This window comes from Simochromis diagramma, unplaced genomic scaffold, assembly GCF_900408965.1.
Source record: "Simochromis diagramma unplaced genomic scaffold, fSimDia1.1 OVJJ01000293.1, whole genome shotgun sequence".
NCBI lineage: Eukaryota > Metazoa > Chordata > Actinopteri > Cichliformes > Cichlidae > Simochromis > Simochromis diagramma.
This window is the reverse complement of record NW_024386801.1, coordinates 21774307-21786878: the sequence shown is the minus strand read 5'-3', so window position 1 is coordinate 21786878 and position 12572 is coordinate 21774307. Positions and strand designations below refer to the sequence as shown.

General features: G+C 38.5%; 1 protein-coding gene across 6 annotated transcripts in view; it reads right to left on the bottom strand.

The window, feature by feature from the left end:
- Window positions 1–12572, bottom strand: part of LOC120730261 (suppressor of tumorigenicity 7 protein homolog) — a 56148-nt gene that overhangs the window by 13066 nt on the left and 30510 nt on the right. For all 6 annotated transcript variants that reach the window (XM_040026535.1, XM_040026534.1, XM_040026539.1 and 3 more), the window contains one exon: window positions 1333–1415. In XM_040026535.1, coding sequence (XP_039882469.1) covers window positions 1333–1415 — 83 coding nt within the window. The remainder of the gene's footprint in view (window positions 1–1332; window positions 1416–12572) is intronic.

The window sequence follows — 12572 nt, the reverse complement described above, 5'->3', positions numbered from 1 at the left end:
AGTGTGGGCTGATTAACACTGTATCAATGGGAGTCAAGCTTGTGCCACAGAGGCCCCGGGTATACTTCACCAATTACCACCTTCAGCCAGAGGAGAGGATCCAATCAGTGAAACCTGCTCTTTGATTGGATGGAATTTAGCAGACAAAACATGGAACTCAATAATAAAATAAATTTAAAAAAATAACATCGATTGGAAAATTTAAATTTAACTTGACTAGTGATTCTGTACACACAGTTGTGTTCCAGTGACCAACGACCAACTCAGTTTAGATCATTCAAAATAACTCAAACAAGTGCCTGAAGGCATTTCCATATGGTGAGATTTGCTTCTAGAAGGACTCCAGTATTAATATCTAAACGTGATTATTTTACGAGTTGTACAGACTGCCGACTGCTAAAGCTGATGTACTGTGGAGCCTCTGCTTGAAGGAGGAAATGACAAATTTTGATGGGGCTCCTACAGGAATCTTGGAAAACGAGCTAATTGAAACATCTCTCCCACTTACAGAGAAACGAACACTATTGCTTCGATGAAACCAACTGGCGTCCACATTTCTAAATAATTTCACAGAGCATGTGCAGAGCTCAACACCATTTCCAAGCAGCCTACGCACACTGGCCAATCGCCCGCAGGGGAAGAGAGAGTGAGTTAATTAAGAGAGGGGCTATTTTAAACTGCGCACCAACCACTGTTACACAGTTTGCCGTCTCTGTGAAGAACCTGAAAAAGAAATGAAATACTTGGAGCGTCTTTTGTTTAATGCACAGCAATAGAGAGTTCTATTCTTATCTTTTTCCACATCCCAAACAAAACAACCCAGCACGTGTTCTCGGTAATTTAAAAAGCACAAAAACATTCAGTGTGTTGCATTCTGATGCACCAGGCAGCAGAATAAACACTGATAGTGCAGGGAGATAATCTCACGGAGGACCAAATGAGGTTTGATATCCTTTCATTTCAGCTTCATATGACCTGTGAATGTGTGATTAAAGCCCTAACAAATTATATCCCAGGCTCATAAAATCACCAGGGGGCCACCTCTGAAAATTAATTTTCTCCTTTTAACATGAAAGAGAATGTCAAGTAAAAGCACACAGTGATTAAGTGAGATTCATCAAGGATGTGATTTTTGCTTAAAAAAATAGATCCATTTAACAGCAGGAGGTTTCAACACCATTTATATTTGATAGTTGTATGCTTAAGTATGAACAGGGCAGCCAACTTAAACATTCACACTTTGCAAATAAAAATTACTGCTTTATTTATAATAAATTTAAACCAGTATCAGCTTCAACAATCAACAAATATAAAGAATGAAGCACATCTTACCAATATGAGTCCTGATATGAGGGAGGAAGTACCAGTCAGGGCCACGTAGAACTTGGGCGTCAGGGTGTTGAGAAACATGCTTACTACAAGGAAGACACAGAAAGAATAAAGACAGATTAAAAAAAGGCCTCCTCTACATCACAGGGGAGGTACTTTTGAAAATATATCTTTGGAATGTTGAATATTCATAAAAAATAGGCCATGTCTATAGAGAAGAATAATAAAGACAGACATTAAAAAGACTCAGACATTTATGGTTCCAGCACATGTCATCCACATGCGGTGTTTGGCATTTCCCAGAGAACCCTGCTGCTCACACTTGAAATTACACAACACTATGAAACCCAGGTAGAGTTTAACTTCAGGGAAACGGAAACAAAACTGAGCTCAACTGACAGCCTTAACAGAAATACCATATTTTGAAGCATTTTGCAAAGCTTTGCCACGGAAATGTTATTTATAGCACAAAAATGGAACCCTGGATGATGTCTAAATAACTGTTAAAAAGGTTAATATAGTAGAAACAGAGATCGATTTTCTCAGTGTGGTCATAAACTCTGGCTATAGATTCTTAAAGCCTACATTTTAGTCACACTGACAGAGCTGATTATAGGTTGAGATTCTAGCGAGAGTGCACTGCTGGAAGCAGTCCAAGTGGATTTATTTCAAAGTGAATAGTTATAAATTTTTTACAGATTAAAAATGCTGTACAGTTTACAAAGCTAAGCCTTTACAAATCAAATGACGTTCCTCCATTTACTATAAAGAAACTGTCAGAGGTGCATACAGAAGCCTTCATTTATCCAATATTTATTTTTAGTGCCTGGGAAACGCCTCTACTCTGAATCGCTACATTTAAAAGCAAAAAATAAATAAAATCAATCAGTGTTTGCTCTTATTCCACTATCACACAGAGCCCTTCACACAGCGATGGCCTGAAACAACCTGAAATATTTTACTAAAATTTGCAGTTGAAGCATCTGTGGATACTCCAATTACTGTGATTAAATATGGGAAAGGGGAATGGCTAGAACCGCATGCACCATAGTTTTCTACTAGCAGCAGATTTGGAAGGAATCTTCAACTACCTTACCGAAAAGATCAGCAGCGTGACCTCTGTGCAACTTCAAATGCCTGATGATCTTCTCTGATTCTTTTAAATGTTTGACCACAACACTGACTCGAGAAAGCAACAGAGAGCTGTCTGCAGAGCTCAGAAAGAAGCATCTACATTAAAATGGTAAAGGCTATTACGTTATTCTTACAAATATAAGGTTCATGGGACTGCAGTCAACCTCCTATGATGTGGAAATGGAAAGAAACCATCCAAAACCATTCAAGCTGAACCCCAAGGTCAACATACGTCATTTCTGATCACACCATCCATCACATTTTAAACTACACTTGGTCTCCACTACTGACAGAAAAGACACAAGAGCAAAATGCATGTTGACAAGCCCCAAAGTCCTTTGGACTGATGACACAAAACTGGAGCTTTTTGGCCACTCAGATCAGTTCTATGTTTACAGGTGGAAAAATGATGCTTTAAAAGAAAATAACACCTCACTGTTGAAAGGGCTGGGGGTGGTGGGTTTGGGGCATCTGGCACAGTGAACCTGTGCAGGGCACAATGAACGGCCAAGGCTACCAAGGTGAAAAATACTGCAATGGGATAATGGTCCAAAACCAAAAAAAGCTAACAGCACTCAAGAAAGGCTGAGAAATAAACACTGGACTATTCTTAAATGGCCCTCCACGAGCCGGGATCTGAGAATTGCAGTGTGGAGACACTGTCCCTCAAAAGAGCACTTGACAGTTACTCAGGAAGAGTGAGCTGTGTGAGCAAATGCAGACGAGTCATTGTGAAATACAGAGATCATTGTACTGGAGATCACTGTGGTCTGATTTGTGGAAGGGTATCAACAGCTTTGTCCATGTCTGTATATTTGGGGTGCGCTGTATACAGTAAGTCATTTCAGATTCACTGTGTGTAGCACTGATTTTCAGACACAGTTTCGTTCACATAAATCCCTCAGTCAGTCCACAAACAAGTGTTAGCAGCCATCAAGCAAAACAACACACCCTGATTACGGTTTAACAAGACGATGGCCACACTGCATGAATCCTGATAGCCTCCAGTAATATTAGTTTGTTTTTAACTATAGTTAAAAACTATAGTTAAAAACGATCTAACAAAAACCAACTGAATTTTGTTCTTACTCTTACATCTACAAATCTTTTCTAGCCTCTTCTCTCATGAAATGACAGCTCAATGGGATAAGAAGGCTCGATTTAAAAAGAAAAAATTGAAGAAGAGAAACATTAGAAAGCAATATTTAATCATGTGTTTCGCCTGTATCTTACAGCACAGCTTTCCACCATCAAACTGACTGCACATAAAAACTAAACTAACCATTACAGCTGTACTGTTTTAGGATTGGGCTCAAAGAAACAGTGCGTTTTGTGCTGCAGATTTCAGCTGAGCCACTCTTGATGCCTCTGCGCTCTGTCTGAAACTTTGCTTTTACTGGTGTTTGAATTGAAACTTCAAAATGACAACACAAATTTTGTTCTTTGAGAATAGATGTTGTCTCATGGGCAAATGGGAGGTCTCACAACTCCGCTGAAACCATCTACCTTCAGTATAAACTTTTCTTTCTGGTGTGTTCTGTGTTAGCTTGTTAGTTTGCAGGTGCTGTCGAGTGTAACCGCAAAAATGGAACCAAATATAGAACCTAAAGGGATCAGCAAGCTGAATTTTAAATTTTAAAGGGTTAGGATTGGTCAACGAAAAACCCCAAGAGTCCTCTGCCTTCTGTTTGCAATTTTGTTCTGAGAACGGTGTTACAGTACAAAAGCGACAGCTGGTATTGTGAACTGTGACATTTCTACTCACTCATAATCCTTAATTATTTTCACTGGGCCTTCGTTTAGCTCTTCAGGTCATCCACAGGCTAAAACAACCCTTTTAGCTCCAATCCCTTAATAAGCTACCTTGAATTTAAGGCAGCTTCCTTTTTATATGCTGCCCCTCACAAACAAAAGACAAACACGAGGTAGGAGGACCTCCATGCTTCAGATGATCATATCAAGTTTCTACACAGACTGTCAGAAACTGAGCAATTACTGCAGACTGAAGCTTGGGCTCCTGGATCTTGGAGAATACTTGTACTGAACTCATTATTTCTGACCATGTTTAATATGAGCTTCCACCATTGTAATGGTTTATATATGACAGCGCAGAGGAAAATAAAAAGGCAAATTTGAGCTGGATCATTGCAAAAATGAACTCAATGGAAAAAAAATATTGAACTATTTAAGGAAATAACTGCTAACTGGGTGATGCTCACAAAATGGTAGCGAGTTAACACCCCTTAATTAAAAATCTAGCGCCTTTAATTAAGGAGCAAAAAAGCCAGAGGCCTCGGCTATGTGTGAAAAAGTTTTTTTGGTTAAAAATTAAATCCAAGAAAAGGAAACAGCACTAGCCTCAAGCCAACGTTTCAGACATAAAATAATGATTCACTACGGAGTGGCTGAGGATTGTAGGTAAAGGTAAGTCTTTCCACACAATCAGCTGCTGACTTGCTCTTTGTACAGCCACTCTGCACGCATACTGAAGTTGATGATTAAACAAACATAACAGAAGAATAAAAAAAAAAAAAAAAAATCATAATCTCAATTATTCTGTTTGATACTGAGATCATGAATACTCATAGAATTTGGAAAAATTGTGCCCAACTTAAGAAAAGATTGTCATTTAATTACTTATTTCCACAAACTTGCATAATGATAAATCACTCCCTGCCGCAGCCTGGCAGGGAGTGATCGTGGACTTTAGCTAAAACTAAAGGGAAAGGGCAAAACCCGGGGACTTACTACAAAACAAAAATTATTTAAAGATCGATCACCATGTTGATTATCTGTAAATAGTTGGTAGAAGTCAAGGCTGTAATTAAACACTGAATGGCAAATTTTCCAATACCATCCTGTTTTCTGGCGACAAAGCAGGACATCTCCCTCGTGCATTTGGTGTAAAGTTTAGAGATCTTATTAGCTGACGTAAACAATGCCATACTGGCAAGGTACTGTATTTTGGTTGGGTTGTCATGTTAATTTCCTGTGAATCACACGGAGGATAAGAAAGGCGGACAAAAGATTCAGAAACCCAGCCTCATTTGCACTCAGAAACACACACGTGCATAAATTAAGTGCAGCTGGACAGCTATTCATTGCAGTGAAGTGGAGGCTCTCATCCCAGCAGAGAAGCTCTTTCAGTTAGGTCTATGGAAAAACAGGCTTAGCAGCTGCTGTAAGTCTGCAGTGTCTGGTCTCTCAACCACTGCTGTCTGGCTGGAAAAGCACTCTTCATCCAGCCAATAAATCTAGCCATAACTAATAAACAGTGTTAGTATATTCATAATCCAAATGTCACACATTCAAACTCCCAAAACAATTAAAGCTTGACATCAGAATACAACATTTATTTATCCCTGTTTTACATCATTCTGGATTTGGATTTATTGGCTGTCAGAAACGTGAAATGGTTTTTGTTACCGGTAACTAAAGGGTAGATCTATTTTTAGTTTGTACAAAAACTCCCCAACCTTTTATAAACAGTAAAAACATAATATATAGTTCATATCGTCTAAAGGGCTTTAAGTGGCCTAGAAAAGCATTATGTAAATGCTGGTATATTTTGATTTACCAAAGTCTAAAATGATGAGATCAGTGCATTTACAAGTAATCCTAAGTGTGCACTCTGTAAGGGAGCAGATAAGAGTCAGAGTCCACGACCACCTGCTGTTTAACCTTTTAGTTTGTGAGGGGCGGCGAATCACAAGAAGTTCATTTAAAGGGAAAGGTGCTGAAACAACTTATTTCAGACAGAGGATGACCTGAGGGTTATAGGAAGCTGCTGTAGTCGAGTCAAAGAACAAAAAGCTGAGACAGAAAAGAGCTTTTACTCCTCAGAAAATGTAAGAGTTATTGTGACACTGATTTCAGCTAGCCAGACTCACATTACCTCTGTCTTAACAGCTATTTAATTTGATATGCAGAACAAGGTTCTCTCATTTACATCGCTCTGCGACTAACTACAATCATGAAGCTTGACTGAAATCATGCTTAGTTCACCAGTCCATGCGCTCTACGTCCTGCTGGGAGTAAGCGCTACATTATTCCAAATTCATGTTACTGAATTGAATTTACAATGAAAAATGGCTTTGAGAACCTACCATGTTTGACAAACTTTATTAATCATCAAAATCCTGCATACTTAAACTAATGGTTCAATCTAACTTCAATGTGAGGAGACAATTCTTCCACACACTAATTTTATTTCTGTTACATTGCCATGACTCAACCCGGTGACACTTCATGCTCTAACTGCACTTTCCTTTAGCCTCGTTGGCTGCTACAATTACTACCAAGAGTTAATACTAGCCAGAAAATAGCGAGAGAGTCGGGTTTGAGAGTAAGAAGATGAATTGGAGGGACAAATTCTATCAGGCAGATTCAGGACTAAATGTCACTGGAGACAACAAGAGATGTGACCTTTACTGAAGAGGGGGGACAGTCGGCAGACTGCTGGCCTGACTTGAATGATAAAAGACATGACGTGAGACACACGTGAACACGCCTATTCAGACATACACGCAGTCTTCTATCTCATATACGCACATACACAATGTGTGTCCATCAGTTACAAGAAAAGAAAGAGTAAGTAAGACGTCAGTTAATTTGTGTTTTAAATAAAAATCACTGATCCTTTTTGAAGGATGATAATAAAGAACCACTTCCAAATGGTCAAATACATTATACGCCTCTAAGTCTGATGAGCACTGTTCATCAAAGTGCAGCTTTTGCAGCACCTTAATCTCATGCAAATATTTTTGTTCTCTCCATAGTGGTTTGTCTGTAGCCAAACAAGTTACTATTTATTTAAGTTAATGAAATGTTTCATTTTTTTAATTGATCCAGATCCAGGAAGTAGGAGGTATTACGTCTCTGATCACCTTTACTTTCTGTGCTCCAAGTGAAGACCTATAAAAATCATAATGTACACTATACAGTCTGATCATGACATCAATAAGGAAATTGATTCAGATCAGTGCATGCAATCTTATCAGTATTCTGTCCTTTTAAAATACTTTCAAAACAGCATGGCTGACCCCTGTGTCGACAGATCGCTCTAATCCCATTCTGATTCTTTGAGTAATGCATTTATTTATGACATACAACATACACTGCACTAGGAATTTTAATTTCAACAATATCTTTTCTTCCAATAATTTTTAAAACAATATCAAGATAAAACTGTCATGTTTTTAATGTATTTTTGTGTACAAAGCTCTCAAGTTGTCTTCTCTTATCTTTGCATCATAAATCAAGAACTCCTATTTCCTCTACAATGCTGGCTCTTTTCTCAAAGACGCAATTTAGTTCAGTTTGATGACAAAAAGACCCTTTGGTCAACAAAAATACTCCAGTAAAAGTTGAAGTATTGAAGCAACTTTAATCAAGTAAAAGTGAAAACATACAGGATTTACACAACTGAATTTAACAAGACGTTTTGTAAGCCGTCCTGGCTAATGTCCATCCCCTACACTGACACTATACTGTTTATACTGTCTTTAACTAGACGGTATACAGTTGGTATAAAGGTGGAATTCAGTGAATGAGTCTGAGCATCATCAGCTTAAATTCAAGTTCATTTCTGCTACACTTGACATAGCTAGCATAACCATGAGGACCACACCCACTGTGCATCAGTCCAAGACAATGCTTCAAACTCACCACAGTATGACAAGCTGTGCAATCCAGCACTAAACTACCCAGTAGTTTTGACATTTGAGTAACACAAAGTTAGTATAGCTTACTTTGTTTACAGGACATTTCACAATATCGAAAATACATCATACAAACTTCACTGTTCAGTCCTTTAAATCTAACCTTGCTTCTCACTCCCCTGTCCTGTCTAACGTCTTACATCGTTTGTCTTTGTGACTAAAGTTAGCTTGAATTCTTTTCTCTCCCTGAAACATACAGCTCCGCACCTTCACACAACACAGCGTGCAACAAGCTTTGTTGAGCTGATTGAAATGTTAACTTAAAAAAAAAAAGCACTATTTAGGTTCTGAAGTACTTAAACCACAACTGAAGTACTTAACCCCACCCCCCCCACCCCATTTATAGTGAATATAAATGCTATAAATGATTCCACTGAACCTAGAGTAACGAGCCTGTTTGTAGATGTAAGTAGAAAAGAATTTTTAATATGTAGAAGTAGAAAGTACAGCTTTTTGTGTAAAAATGTAGGAAGTAAAAGTAAAAAGTTATCTGTGGTATAACAAGTAGAGAACAGATACCTGAAAATTTCTATGTAAATGCAATAGCATTGTATTTGTACTCTGGTCAAAAAGATCTTAAATCACCAGCTATTTCATCAGGTACACCTTGCTAATATTAGATGGACGCCCCTTTTTGTAAATGAATAAAGAAGTGGCAAGTTTCTTGGGGACAAGCTTTACTGCTCACATATGGAGCTGAACTGTATCCTACGAGTTTCTTCTTTCATGTTGTTGAACTGCTGATTACATTTAAAACGTTTAAAGAGCTTGGAAGGGGTTAAGATGCACAAATGCATATTGGATTAGCACTGGGAATAAAAAAAGCAATACAGACACATTTTCAGATAGTTTAGTTGACTTAATCTAAAAACAGAGCTGTAACTTTCTGCACTGGGAATAGGTTGCTGTAACAGGGTGATGGCTGTGCTTAAAGACGTGCATTAATCTCATGTTTTCTTGTAAGAAGCAGTTTGCGGGTGGCATGAGACAAAGCTAGGAGGGTCTTGGAGGCTGCCTGCATCCCAATGTATGTTGTAAGTCACTGCAGCTCAGCTGTTCATGCTTGAAATGCTAGTTGGCAGTGCTGATTAGGCAGGGCCTCATAGCCTGGCTCATGTTGCAGGCCTTTGCTGATTGGGAAGGAGAGCCTGTCTTGGTCCGACTACCTCTGCTGACCTTTGACTAAGATGGACATCTCTCACCACAGCAAAAGTGCATGTGTAACAGGGTCCATGGTTTTGAGATTTTGGCTTTACCTTCGTGTAAATGTGCAGGGTTGACTACATGTCTTTAATGCAGAAAAAAAAATTCCAGGCTATATGAATAGCTCAGAGCTTATTTAGTGTTATTTCTAACAAGGCTCTGTTACTTATTGCCAAGAGAAATGTTCACAGTAGCTACCATTTGTGCACACATGTTAGATTATTATCAGCACTGAAAAATTAATGATCTTCAAACTTAAGAACTGTGTTAACCGAGGACAGAGACAGTTAAAGTAACTCATTTAAACATACGAGGAATTTATTTTGGGTATCTATGGAAACAGTTGAAACAAAGAACATAGAGCCAAACTGGTACTTTTCCCTTGTGCGGAAAAAAGATCTAACAACTAAGTCTCTATAAATCAGAAGACAGACTGTATCCATATTTGTATTGTATAATGCTCAACATCCAAACATAAATATAGAACCCGTTCCAGGACAAAAACAGAGTCTTCTGCAATTAAGGTGCCACTTAAACACAGCAGCCCAAAAATATTCATCTAATTTACAAGTGTGTAATCATAATATCAAAAAAGCCAATAATTTTAAATCAGAGAAAGCATAATTTACACGAAGACTAGAAAGTAAAACGATAAAAACTTCCAGAGAGATGCCAGCAGAAAATCTGCTTTTAAGTGTCTTTTTAAGCACCTAGAAGATCATTGTTTTACAAGATTTGTTATCTTCATTTAAAAAAAGATTTTAAATAAAATGCAACATACAAAACTGCTTTGGGGAGGCCTTAAATGCATTGGCATTAACATTGTGTTCCGTTCATGTCAATAAAGCAACTGGAAAAAAGGAGAATAACTGGTGGACAAGGCAATTGCTGTTGTAATCTTACAACAACTGGGATTTTGTGCAGGAGCTTTGTAGATGCTGATACAATCAAAATAACCCTTCTTCCCCATTTAAAATATATTTTTTAATATCATTAGAGAATAAAAGCAATACATGAAAAACAAGCACAGGTGGCAGAAAGAAAAAACACACAAAAGCAAAAAACACCAAACAAGGCTTATTAAGCCCTCCACAACAGGCCACTTTGTAAACACAGATATCAGCAACAGCTCGCATATTCCTAACACACAAGCACACACAGATACACAACTAAAACATAACACACACACACACACACACACACACACACACACACACAAAATCAGCAGGCCTTCACCCACGCGCTGAGCAAACAGTCCACTTCATGAATATCAATACGAAATGTACAGGACCACCTGCTATACAATATAAAGGCCGTGTGCAAAGAAAAAGATCAGAAACACGCCTGCCATACAGTTCCTGACTACACATAGCCCGTCAGCTGCACACCAAATAAAGCAGCACCAGATAACTTACCCTCCATTCCACTGACATATCCACTGGAGCCACCAGCACACTAACATTTGCTACTTCAAAAAAGTAAAAAAAAAAATATATTTTTTTGGTTAAACCTGATGTTTTGTTGCTCTTTCAAAAAGAAAAGGAACAAAAACCAAAGCTTTTGGGAGTACATATCAATACCCACATCTAATCAGAAGCTAGTCAGCTTTCATAGAGCACATTTATTAGTGAGGGCTCTGGTTTGGTCACGTTTTCTTGATTGGGGCCCGTCTTTGAATGACAGCAGGGCAACACAACTGTGAGCCAGTTCTGTCCTCCTCTTCCTGTAGTAAACCAGCAGAATAAGTACAAAGGGGAGTCTGAAGATGCCAGTCCAGCCAATCAATAACATGGATTTTAATAAAGGGAGGTGGGGGAGGTTTGCTCCTTAGTCTCCTCCTGCAGAGGTAACCATGACAACCCCAAATGACCCTACAGGAAAATGGATGGATGAAGCAATCTTTTAGAGATACGGAAGACCCTTCAAATCTGTGAATAATACAAAAGAAATTATTGTTTTCTGTTAACCAGGGACACTTTAATTAATACAGATTAATTTAAGCAGCAGCCTCTTTGACACACACACACACACACACACACACACACACACACACACACACACTTATACCCTTTTACTTTTAGCCTCAGCCAAGTATCATGCCATTTATCAAAATGGCCACTGACCCATTTTAAATGGAGAAAACTCAGGTTTAAATATTTTTGTCCCCACAAAGCTGTTGAGGGGACGGTTTAACATTATCATCAGCTCACGTCAGAGGCATAATTTCTCACTTGATCAATTTATTAGATTCAATAACATTCGGGTCATGAGGCACTTCCTTCCTTTCTTTTTTCAGCCTGCTGAAACACTAGAGTGATGATGTGGAAAGCAATGGAAAATTAAAAGGCTGACAAGATTAGCTGCAATATCACGTTTATGGTTGAACAAGATGATGACAAATGCAGCGATTTCCTCTACAAGATGCTGCTGAGCCAATTCAATTATTACTGTGCTTCCTTGAGGATCCACAGAGAGGAATGATTAAAAAAAACAAAACAAAAACAAAAGATAGCAACCGCCAATGATTTAGTAACGCACTGCTCCTTTACAAAACACGAGCAACAAACACTACTAAGCGTAATGAGAGTCTGATTAATAGTAAATGGACTAGTACTTGTACAACGCCTTTCCACTCAGTTTTGAGCACTTAAAGTGCTTTCACTACAAGTCTCATTTACCCAGTCACACACATTCATACAGTGCTTTTATATATACACACCTAAGCATTTTCATGTAATATTCACACACACTCACATGGATGAATTGGAAGGCCGTATAGCTTATGGCCTACTACCCTGATGATAAAGAGGATGGAAATACTAATTTTACCACAATTCTGAGAAAGAAAGAAAAAGCTCCACAAAATCCCAAATGTTTGGGAATGACAGCAACTAAGCCATAAAGTGGTAGGCTACATAAAATCACAGAGCAGGGTCAGTGGACGCTGAGGCGCATAGTCCACAGAGTCAATCAGTACTGACCTCCAAACTTCACATGGCCCTCATGTTATCATGCTTCTCTGTCTGGCAATGCAACGAATGTGTCTGGGTTTGGAGGTTGCCATGAGAATGGTACTTATCTGTTTGGTGGGGGGTGAGGGGATTATAGTGTGCGGTTGTTTTTCAGGAGTTGGACTCGGCCCCTTATTTCTAGTGAAAAGAACTCTTAATGCTTCAGCAAGACATT